Source organism: Wyeomyia smithii, chromosome 1, assembly GCF_029784165.1.
Source record: "Wyeomyia smithii strain HCP4-BCI-WySm-NY-G18 chromosome 1, ASM2978416v1, whole genome shotgun sequence".
Lineage (NCBI taxonomy): Eukaryota > Metazoa > Arthropoda > Insecta > Diptera > Culicidae > Wyeomyia > Wyeomyia smithii.
In genome coordinates, this window is record NC_073694.1 from 13,980,670 (window position 1) to 13,992,801 (window position 12,132).

A 12,132-nucleotide genomic window follows, 5' to 3' on the forward strand; every position below is an offset into this window, starting at 1 on the left:
ACTTTCCAATGAGAAATAAGTGTTTTAAACTCGTACGATAAAAAACGGGTTTGTTTTATTCTGGGGCCCCCACTGTAAACTGGGCCCCGGGCCCCCACAATCGTAAATCCGGCTCTGGTTCCAGCTGAAAATCGAAAAAAACGACTGGTGGCATTCGATTCTCTTATCTTATGCGCATAATATTGCATTTAGCACTTTTGAATAAGGCGAGGGGTGTGACAGTGAGTAAATTTGAGGTTTTCCGAGTTTTTCTTAGAAAACCTGAAAAATAAAGAATAAATCTGAGAAGCTCTCGTGTCTCTGGATATCCATCCTCAAACTTTTTTCCCACCGCAAATATACACATGAATGTTGCTCGGTCCCATCGTTCATATATAATTCTTGCTCTCAAGGTAATCAAAGATGTGAATCATCAGAGACTTTCGGAGTAATATTGAGTAAATTAGAGTAACTCCCATGCAAAAGAGTAACTCAGATGAAAGTGAGTAAATTTGAGTTTTTTTTGAGAAAACCTGAAAAATAAAGAGCAAATCTGAGTAACTCTCGTGTCTCTGAATATCCATCTATAAACCTTTTCCCCACCGCTAATATGAATATTAATGTTATGCGGTCTCACCGCCCACATATTTAACTTGTTTTCAAGGTAATCAAAGATGTGAATCATCTGAAAATTTCGGAGTAATATTGAGTAAATTAGAGTTACTCTCAAGCATAAGAGTAACTCAGATAAAAGCTGTCTTACCTCTCGGAATAAGGCAAAAACCCGAAAATCAAGCAAAATATATCTCACTTTTAGTTCAGTGCAGCAACTGTTTTGCACTGTTTCAACCCTGCTCCCTTAAACCGGAAACCCAGTCGAGCTGTCATTTCATCATGTCTGACAGCCGCTGTCAACTGCGCTCTTTCCGGTGTCGATCGTCCACCAGCCTGCACACTGTTTTGTGAGCGCTGGTAAAAGTTATTTCGCGTAAGTTGATTGGATACGACTATTTTCGTTTGCAAATTGTGTTTAAAATGAAGCTCAGCTGCTAGTTTTCCAACTGGTGTAAAAGTTTTCCGGTTGGATTAAAAAAATGCTGCGAAAGTTTGTTGTAAAAACAAGCTGCTTGTTAGGCATTTTTAGAATGGCTGACGTTTACACGAACACTACGCAAAGTGTGAAAGTCTTCACTGAGCTTCTTTCGTTTAGTTTTTGTATTTAAAATGATGCGTATAGAAGAATAATTATGGTTTTGTTCTTTTACAGTTCAAGATGGGGAGACGTCCCGCAAGATGGTAAGTATTTTGTGTGAAATCTTAGATTAGTAGCCTTTCTAAAGTTGGCATTGAAAATGCCAAGTCACTGAAGTGACTCAAATTCAGTGACTTCCTGTCTAGGAAGGTAGAATAAACTATGACAAACAATAGGGTGAGAAAGATGTCCACATTTCAATGGAATCGCTTCTCAATGTTGTTTGTTACATCCTTTTTCTAAGCAGTTTCGTGTTGTGAGACGATGTTTTTAAGTCGTGTTTTTTGTCTTTCAGTTATCGCTATTGTAAAAACAAGCCGTACCCGAAGTCGCGGTTCTGTCGAGGTGTTCCGGATCCAAAGATCCGTATCTTCGATTTGGGCCGCAAGAAGGCTAACGTGGAAGATTTCCCACTGTGCGTCCACCTGGTGTCGGATGAGTACGAACAGCTGAGTTCGGAAGCGTTGGAAGCGGGCCGTATTTGCTGTAACAAGTATCTGGTGAAGTTCTGCGGCAAGGATCAGTTCCACATCCGTATGCGGCTGCACCCGTTCCACGTTATCCGCATCAACAAGATGTTGTCCTGTGCCGGAGCCGATAGGCTTCAGACTGGAATGCGTGGTGCCTTCGGCAAACCGCAGGGAACCGTCGCCCGGGTGCACATCGGTCAGCCGATCATGTCCGTGCGCTCGAGTGACCGCTTCAAGGCCCAGGTCATAGAGGCACTGCGTCGTGCCAAGTTTAAGTTCCCAGGTCGCCAGAAGGTAAGTTTTTGCGATCGAAAATACCTTCTTTAACTAGATTCTCATGATGATAACGCTTTCAGAGCACAGGGCTCTGATTCCCGCGAGGCGGGAAATTGATTAATATTACAATCACGTTGACTTTACACTGATGTTTCTCTTTAAATCACGAATTGAGTATTTTCTTTTAGAAAATGTATTAACTAAAGCATTTTTACAACGTTCGTTCTAGATTTTCATCTCCAAGAAGTGGGGCTTCACAAAGTACGACCGGGACGAATACCTGAAGCACCAGGAGGAGGGTCGCTTGGTGAACGACGGATGCGGTGTCCAGTTCAAGAACGATCACGGTCCACTGGTCAAGTGGGAACATCACCAGATGAACCGACTGAACGCTGCTTAGGGTGAAGGATTTTTTTGTATGTACATTGAGATCCAGCTGACGGAAAAAAATATCTTAAAATCGAACGTTGAAAGTTGCTTCATCGAAATAAAGATTTACTGCATTTTGGTGGCAATTGCGCGTTTTTATTGCAATAAAGAACATTTATTTATTGAATTTTGCATTACTGTACTGCTGCTGTGACTTCGATTGAACATGATTTTGCAATTGGTGTGAGTCTTCACTAAACTTCTCCAACGCTTTGGGTTATCGATGACGCAAACCTAGAACGTGATGCAAAAAACGAGGAGTTCTGCTGAATTGCAGAACTTCGCAGGCTTTCCTATTAGCCCTCGCATATTCTGATACTTGCACAAACTTTTTGATAATTTAAACCCAATTTTGTCTAAATTTTCGAAAGTTTCATTGAAATTATCATTATTTGCGTAATCCTACGGTAATCCATCCATCCATCAATTTTGCAATGGGTTGTATGACGCAACAAACACCAGTTAGCTGTCAAATTAGCAACAACTCAGAACAATCGTGTTGTTTTTAATCAGATTCTAATGTTCATCCAGCGAAATTTATTATAAAATTTTGCTCTAAGTACTCGTGTCTATTCAAACCAAAAACATGGCAACTCAAATGAGCATCGACCAACTGGACAAGGATCAAATCAAATCGGTAAATATCACGGCTACTCTAAAACAACGAATAACCTCAATAAATCGCACCATGTTTTTTTTTACCCACAAACTGGCAGTTCTCCGACTTTCTGCTTTCCTACAACAAACTCTCGGAGCTGTGCTTCGTGGACTGCGTTAGCGAATTTACCGGTCGAACCGTCTCGGATAAGGAGGATAAATGTTCACTCAACTGTATGGAAAAGTTTCTCAAGATGAACCAGCGAATTTCGCAGCGCTTCCAGGAGTTTCAAATGTTGGCTAACGAAAATGCACTCGCCGCAGCCCAGAAGCTGGGGGCGAAATAATCAGCATGCTTACGTACTGTACACTATTTGATTGTAATATTTCGTTATAGTAATATTAATCCGAATACAGTCTCGGGATAAGATCTAGAGCAAAGTTGAAACACTGAAATTTTTATTTTAAATTTGTCCAACATCTACTGCAAACCGACAAAAGTCTAACACTAAACTCTAGAATAATATGATTATTATTGAATCGTTAGAAAATACTCCTCATTCACGCATCAAGCACCCTCCCAGCAGCGACATCCTAAAACTCAACCGGATCGAACAGAAAGGGTCACGGTTCCGGAAAACCCTCCGACTCGGTAATGAGTGCGTGCTCCAGAATGACACGGCCCTCCTTGTACTTTTGAGACTCTTCGGTGGCGAATTCGTACATCCAGCCGAGCTTGGCCTTGCAGTTCTTGCACATCACGTCCCGCACCATGTGGCGTCCGGTCAGCATCACTCGGTCCTGCACCTGCGAGTAGGTCAGATTAACAACGCGCTTGAACAGGTAGGCCCGTCCGGTGGCACCCGTGAAACGGGTGCTAATCAGTTCCCGTTTGTTGGTGAGATTCGTTTCGCAGGCAGCGCACGAATACAGCTTCTGGCCGCCGATGTGATCGAGGAAGATTTTTCCCATTGCTTTCGGTTGCTTTTTGGAGAAGGTTACAATTCAATTGGAATACTTTCCCACAAATAAAACACGAATATTGTTTTTCTCGACGAAAACGACTACGAAATTTGCCTTTGTTTTGATTGAGTGAGACACTTTTCGACAGAAAGAAAGGAAAGCTACGTCTGGAAGTAAACGAACAATTTCGAGAGAGCACACACATACAAGCAGCATTTCCTAAAGGGAAAAAGGAGAGACGTCAAGCTTAAACCCCAGTGGAAACAATATAGCTCGCAATTCTCTTTCGAGCCAAAGGTTGCCTTAGTAAGGTAACGTAATTCACTTTCTCTTTAGTTCAATCTTAATTTACCACACGAAACCCACGAAACACGATCAAACAGTCGATTGCCAAGTGTTTCGTGACTCACCTGTGGCCTGGATTTTCCATGATTGCGCCTATATTTTTTGTTGAAGCACCTCCTGCCTGGAAGTCATCTCGAGAGATTGTAAATAAATTTTGCCCATGTCAATCTTACACTCAAAACTAGTTTTGTCTAAAATTTAATCAATTTTCTCCCATGCAGTACAAAGTTATACCACATACATAAGACATACGTAACACTGGCGTTTTTTTTGGTACACGTTGCCTCATAGTACTCCGTACCTCGTCCTGTCTAACTACTCGACAAATAATGAACAAAATGAATGTTCTTTTTCTCGGCTTTATCGAGCCCCAAAGAAAAATTACACAAGGAACTGTGAAAAACTTATTTATAGCGAATTTATTCAACTGCGTCAGGGTAAATATCTCGAGCAATAAAAAACGGCATCGCCATTTACGAAGCAAGTAAAAAAGAGATGCCAGATAATTGTTTACGAACTAAGCACGTGCGGTGGTGGGTTGAAGCTGACAATTTTACAGTGCCACATACATAAGACATACGTAACACTCAGGAAGAAATTTTCCAAAAAAGTTGTTGAACTACTCGAAAGTACCAACCTCTGTAAAAAAAACCTCTGTTTGAGTAGTTTATGGAGGTTTTGTACCTGCACAGCCCTGCATTTGTCTCGTTCCCACTCGAAAAATGCTGCATTGATTTTGTAAACAACTTTTTGACAGTTTCTTGAGGGATTTTGTTATGGGCTCGAGTAGAGCCGCGAAGAAGAAAATTCATTTCGTTCATTTTCGTCGAGCAGTACCAACTAGTGTTGATACCGGGTGATGTGGAGCAAAGAGTACCAAAAAAAATCACCAGTGTTACGTACACGGAAAACAAAATCTACCCAACCGGAGTGTACAAACTACCTGAAATGATGTAAACCTTATACAACCTACGTGTTGGGTAGTTTTGCAATGCTATTGCTGAGTCATTTCAACTTAATTTACTTTAAACATGCTTTTACTCAATGATGGTGTTTTGAAAAAAAAGTCAATAATGAGTAGTTTAAACCCAATATTGGATGAAAAATCAAACTGGTTGAAAATTCATAACCCGCGTGAAAAAATTGATTTCGCGAAAGTGGCAGAGATATCTTTGATATTGGTAGTTTTGGTTATTAATTAGTGATATTAGGTGAAGAACGTGCTTTTGTGCTTCTGTTTTTGAATAATAGCCGCCAATCAAGAAGAAGATTAAAATTGCATTGTGAGAATGGAGCTAGGAACGGAGGCACTTGAAGGGAAAATTAATAAAGCCAGTTACACTAAATCAGAAGGTACGTGAGTAGGTTTTGAGATAGATTTAATAGATTATTATATAATATCAATTCAATCGAATGAAATTAACTGAAATCTACCCAAGGCATAGTTTAAAAAATTGAACTAAACGTTGGGTATTTTTTACGTATTATTACTCTTAGTGCTATATACCTTCTATTGAATTAATCTACAACTACTAAAAATTGGCTGCCTGCACGGAACGACGCCGTTGAGTGAAATCGACATGAAAATGGGTACTTTTCGTTTTCCGTGTATGTCTTATGTATGTGACAGTGCGCTTCGGGCAGCACGCCAGGTCAAAATCGAGCGAATAAAGAAGGGTTTTGACAGCAGTTAGTGCGCTTCCAGGTCAAAACGAGGTGAGCTGGTGGAATACAGAAATTCGCTAATAGAAAATCAATGCTGCATTTTTCGAGTAGAAACAAGAAATGCAGGGCTGCGCAGGTACACTGTCTTCAAAAACAACTCAAACAGTAATTTTATTCAGAGTGTGGTACCATTCGAGCAGTTCATTTTGTACCAACTGATTTGGAAGATTTTTCCCGAGTGTTACGTATGTTTTATGTATGTGCTGATATGCTGGAGCAGGAAACAGCACCAGGCAAGTCAACGTAAATTCGCTCATAACAATGTGTCTTGATGGTGGCTCACAATAATTATAAATAGAAAAACACTATAAACTTTGATTAAAAATAATTTGAGAATAAAAAGAAAGACTCAAACAGGAAGAGAAATACACTTTAATAAGAAAACATAAAAAAATAAATAAAATATTCGCGTCATCACACAAGAATCAACCTAAAAACATTTAAAGTTAAAGGTAAAATCTGAACAAAACAAAAATTGGAAGTTCAGAGGTGGAATTTTGAAGCTTAAAATTAAAATTAAAAAGTTGAAAAAAAAAGATATAAGTTAAAAAAAAAAAAACAAAAAATTAAAAGTTGAAAATGAAAGTCAAAATATTATGCGGAAAATTGAACGATCAAAAGCATAAGTTCCTAGTATCAGCGAAAATTACCATTGATAGATCTTATAACCGCAGACAGACGTCCAAGCTGAGTTCCAAACTTGTGTAAAGTTTTTTGTAGTAGCAATCCGTAACCAGATTGCGCTACCAGTACCGCCAGCCTCGTGCACCAGGGAAAAAAATGTATTGTAGCGATAAGGTCACCAGGCGGCACTAGTGTACAAGTGATTTATAGCGCAATTTACTTTGAAAATTTACACGGAAATTTTGATCAATGTTGTTCTTGCTTGGACGTCTGTCTGTGTTATAACCTTATGAAATTCCATAAAGGAGTGAGCAAAGGAAACATAAATTTTCTTTTTGGGCGTCTTAGTAGAATGGAATTGAATATTGAGAATAGGTTATGCTTTCATTTAATTCTACTACAAAAAAAATATTTTTGTAGTAGAATTAAATGGAAACATAACCTATTCTCAATATTCAATGGACACATAATTTCAGGACATCGAAAGATATGCGTCAATGAGGCATAATGGAAGAAAACTAAATCAACGCGAACTTGGTAATGTTAAGCGAACAACGGATAGCCCCTCGATACTGGCAGCACTTATATTTTGCCAGTCTAGCAGAGCAACAGTGTCTACACTCATTTTGAAAGCAATTACATCATTCTTTTTAATAGCGTATTTCATAACCATACCGCGTGGTTCTTTTTCTATAAACGTTCCGATATAATCCGTGTTTTTCCTTCCGCTGGACAATATTCCGCTGTGAGTCTATTCCGTTAAGTCCACGAAAATTATTCGATTACTCAATAATCGATTAATTGGAAAATTCGGACATCACTGTGGTATCATACCACATATGCCTTGTTCAGACTACGCCGGATATCACTTGATATCGCCAGATGATATCGGATATCACTTCGAGCGTTCACACTACAGTGAGCTGATATGATTTGACATTTGCTTTGGTAATTGAATAGAGAAGAAAACAAAACAGGTCAATGCTAAAACAAGACAACAAGAGCAATGGGATTAGTATAGAGTCAGCTAGTAGGCTCGCACCAACCTTAGATTATTGAAACATAGATATCCAACTCAACCAGCAATACGGGCAACAAAAATGTGGTGCCCCTCCGAGTATGATGGCGGTTGGGTGAACTACATTTAATGAGCACACACAGAAAAATATTAAGGTAATTGCTATCTTTTTAGGCTTGGTCAGATTTGTGCGGTGTTTGTAACAGACTAATCTATATGGTCTAGATAATAACAATAATTTATTACAACAGGACTATAATAAATGTCAATGTATGAGATGACCATGATATGAATTTTTTATTTTGAAGATAGTATGACTAATCGTTCATAGTCGTTTCAACAATATGTTTTTAAGCATAACCAAAGATGACTAGTACACAATACGTTACTCTTGCAGTATGCAGCGGACACGAGTTTCGCTGCGCGTGAACGAAAATTGAACTAATTTGTATACCGTTAATTTGGTGATGACAAGGTGGTGAAAGGTGAAGCATGTTGTTCAATATCATTGTATGGTCCTGTCATCTAATTTTCAATATCCTTATACGGTATTGCCACCTTGTTTTCGTTTTCATCTAGCGGATTGAGTATGATAAATCGATTTTGCTAATAATCACAGTTTTAAGGTCATCAGATGGCACCGTTATAAAGGTGTTGCGAGCAAAATGTATGAAGTCAGGTATCTTGCTCTAGTCATCATTAGCATAACTCATTTGTTGTTTGTACCAATTTTAATAGTCGATTGAGAACCACTATACAGCTTTAATCCCTTTGCGGAACTGGTTGGGTTAATAATTCTGCCTCAGCCGTCAAATAATGCTGTAGGATGTTCTCCTATTCGGTTTGTAGCTTCCGTTGCAGATTATTGTTTGTGATCTCATTCATAATCAATTTCACTTTTTCTTGCTTGAATGTTTAAATCGATTTATTAATATTTGCAAAGAACTGAGAAAATCAAATTTGGAAATTTCACTCATCCTTTTAAGTTCTATTTAAAAACGATACAATATTTATTTTGGTGAATACCGCTAAACGCTATTTTTAACCAAGGTTTTACATTACTGCGTTGAAAATCGTTGTTATATACGTCTCTTAATATCCTCAAAATTAACTTACAACGAGAAGCAAAGCATAGCATAACTTATTTCGTCAAAATTCACGAATGTCAAGTACAACATAAACAATGTTAAAATAATTTAAATGAATGTGAAGCTTTGTTTTTTTCTTTTTGTCACCTTCAACAATTCGATGAGAGTATCTATGAGATTTTTACATTTTGTGACTCATAGTAATTTGTAAAATTACGCGAGGTTTCTTTGAATTGTTGTTGTAATAAATTGAAATTGCAAATCATCTAGATTATATTGTAAAGTCGATTGAAAACCGCCGTACAAATCTGATTGAAAGTAACATGATATTTTTCTGGGTGTGAGAATCTGGTCAAGCTCACCACTGAAATGATAAGGAGTACCATGATATTTTTCCCAGTACATATGCTTTAGTTCACCCAACGGCCTACAGATGGCAAGTTCATAGTGTTGCCTTGAGATTATATGCAGCGAAGCCCAACTTGGATATCTATGTCTCTTTAGTCTATGCACCAACGCAAACTCTCTTATGCAAATGTCAAAATGTGCGGGATGAAAATGGCAAAAAATATTTCCCTTCTTTTTTCTCGCATGCAACGCATGCAACATAACAAAAATTTGGCTCACCGGGTTGTTGCCGTCCATAGACACACCAGCCGAGCCTTGTCTTTACTGCAGTAGGCCCGTTTCCATTGCCTTCTCTCACCTTCAGTGGAACAGCGAAGTGAATATGTTCCAATACAATTAATAGTTTCGGAGCAACGTTCTTATAACTAGTGATGGGAAATATCGCCCAAAACGGACATCGATAACAATCGATAATTCCGGGACTTTTATCGATATTATCGATAAGTATCGATAATTTGACAGCTAACGTTTGCGGTTAAAAAAAGCTTTTTCAGATGATGAAAAAAAACTATTTCAGATGGAGCGAGGGCCTAGTGTGGTTGGTAACGTCTCCGTCAACCACGCTCGGCGCCTGGGTTCGAATCCCACCGCCGACATAGGTGTCGATGGTTGTGAGGTGGCGTGATCCACTCACAACCAACCCAACTGGTCTGGATTCAATCCTAGCCGACACCGGGAGATTTTCTGAGGCGAAAAATCTCTGGGATCACGCCTTCCATCGCATGAAGAAGTAAAGCCGTTGGCGCCGGTCCGTTAATAAACGGGTCGTGAGTTAGGGTCCTGGGTGTGGAATCGCCTCCCTGGGCGTCGGTGATTGGCCACAACAGTGGCGGAACTAGACCGACGGATAATAAGCGAGAATAAAAAAAAACTATTTCAGATGGCGATGAAAAAAAAACTATGACAGATAATTGAGTTGGATAAATTTCCCATAAAAGGTTGTCATGTTAGCTTCCTCACAAAAAATTTTACGTCCTTGCGTGCAGCCTTCCGACAGTTAACCGGAACATTCGCCATGGCGGACGAAAACATGCGTGTAGCCATGTTTTTAAGCTCTTTCTTTGTTTTCTTTTAATTCCTCCTCCGTTTTCGCGACAAAATTGTTGGAATAGATCTTGCGCTTCAAATTTGCCCAGAAATTCTCGATGGGAAGCAGCTGGGGGACATTGAGCGGATTCGCCGACTTCGGTACCACATCAATATTTAGCCGCTCCATCTTCTCCAACGATCGCTTCGAATAGTTGGCCGACGTCAAATCTGGCCATAACACCGTGTCTTCGCGCTTATGATATTTCTTGATGAACGACGCAACTTCTGTCAGGCACTTCGTACTCAGGGATGCCACATGTACAGATTAATCTGTATTTTACAGATTTTTGGCCGAAGTAACGGTACAGAATCTGTGTATACAAATATATAGATTTTCGTCGAAAAGTACAGATTTACCGATTTTTCGAAATTGACATTAATTTTTAAAAACAATCCAAATTTATTTCATTTATTATTGAGCAAATTGACCATATTTTCAACTCCTCACACGTTTTAAGCTAAAAATTTCGTTTATGTACCATAAAAACTCAAAAAATACAAAGTTCTTTGTGTTTAAACAACACAGATTTTTTTTACAGATATTTTTGTTCCAGATACAGAAAGTCAGATTTTTTCCAAGGGAAAACACAGATTTAAATGTGGCAACCCTGTATCGTACTATAAATTTCCCCGTTCACGGCCAGCCCGGAGCGAAAGAAGAGCAATTTTGACATCCCTTTCTCGCTGATTGACAGCAACAGCCGCAGCTTCTTGGGGAACTTAGTCTGTGAAATAAACCTTACCTCGATGCTCACTTCCTTCGTGGGGGAGGTAATATTCGAAGAGCCCTGCTAGTCGTTGCCATCCAGGGTGAGATAGGTCTAGTCGTCCAATACCACTGCCGCGTCGCGATTCAATTTTTGTTTTGCTAACTCATGGGTTACTATGATTGATGATGCATGAGTAGTTTCGTCAGTGCGATTAAAGGTAAACCCATGAAAAATCGACAATTTTTGTCCATTTTTTTTACCGCAAACGTTATTCGACGAATGCAATTTTGCTATATAAATTTGTTAAAAACGGAGACAGTGATGGCCCAAACAGAATGGATACGTTGCGTTGCGTTGACGTCAATGTGACAGTAAATGTATAGGCTAACTGTCACATTGCCGCAAACGCAGCCGCCACGTATCCATTGTGTTAAGTCCTTGAATGACAAATCTTACGATACTGCAAATAAAAATTCCAACAACCGGACGAGTTGAACAGTTTTTTTGGAAAGTCTTCGGGTTTTACGCCGAGAGTGCTTTCTACGGAGTAGTTTCAAGCCGAAGTTCATTTTGAAGGTTGCATAATAAGGGAAATAATTGAAGCAGGCAAAATTCTGGCCAAAACTTCTCGAAAAATGAATCAATTCTGACAAAACAGGTTTCATTTTACTGGAAAACTGTCCTAGTTTCCTAGTGTTACTTGAGAACTGGACGTGACCAAGGGTCACTGGAAATGTTTCGGATTTCCGGAGTGTGTGCCAAAGTGTACATTTTTGCAACGCGTAGAACTTTTTATGATATTCTGTTTCACTTAGGTTTATATGTTGTCAATAAATCAGAATTTATTTCGGGTTCATTGGTTGCCAAAGATTGAAAATTCGCCAAGGAATCAACGAGGAATGAATTTATTAAGTATGGGTGTTGATTTTGGCGGTTTTTTCCCTGTTGGGTACTAATTTTCTTTGAGCTTGCAGCACTCTAGCAGAATTCAATCGAACATTGTGGGTGTGTAGGTCTTAGAGCAATTTATATGGATTAACATTTAAAAAGATCAGATTATTTTCACGCGGATTTTCTCTAAAAGGTTATTTATGCAGATTTTCGAATTAACGTAGTTTTTACGCGAATTTTTGAATTAAAGCGGTTTATCAAGCGGATT

The 12,132-nt window shown here is 39.0% G+C and overlaps 3 protein-coding genes across 3 annotated transcripts; 2 read left to right on the forward strand and 1 right to left on the reverse strand.

The window, feature by feature from the left end:
* The first annotated feature begins 860 nt into the window (after positions 1–860).
* LOC129717750 (60S ribosomal protein L10) lies at positions 861–2,492 on the forward strand. Its single transcript, XM_055667880.1, has 4 exons — positions 861–967; positions 1,247–1,275; positions 1,527–1,995; positions 2,207–2,492. The coding sequence occupies exons 2-4, from the start codon at positions 1,253–1,255 to the stop codon at positions 2,375–2,377; spliced, it is 663 nt and encodes a 220-aa protein (XP_055523855.1). The 5' UTR covers positions 861–967; positions 1,247–1,252; the 3' UTR covers positions 2,378–2,492.
* Positions 2,493–2,854: 362 nt separating this feature from the next.
* LOC129717752 (mitochondrial import inner membrane translocase subunit Tim9) lies at positions 2,855–3,451 on the forward strand. Its single transcript, XM_055667882.1, has 2 exons — positions 2,855–3,043; positions 3,123–3,451. Exons 1-2 carry the CDS (start codon positions 2,993–2,995, stop codon positions 3,348–3,350), a joined length of 279 nt encoding a protein of 92 aa, XP_055523857.1. The 5' UTR covers positions 2,855–2,992; the 3' UTR covers positions 3,351–3,451.
* On the reverse strand, positions 3,360–4,165 carry LOC129717751 (protein yippee). Its single transcript, XM_055667881.1, has one exon. It carries the CDS (start codon positions 3,973–3,975, stop codon positions 3,628–3,630), a length of 348 nt encoding a protein of 115 aa, XP_055523856.1. The 5' UTR covers positions 3,976–4,165; the 3' UTR covers positions 3,360–3,627.
* Positions 4,166–12,132: the final 7,967 nt, after the last annotated feature.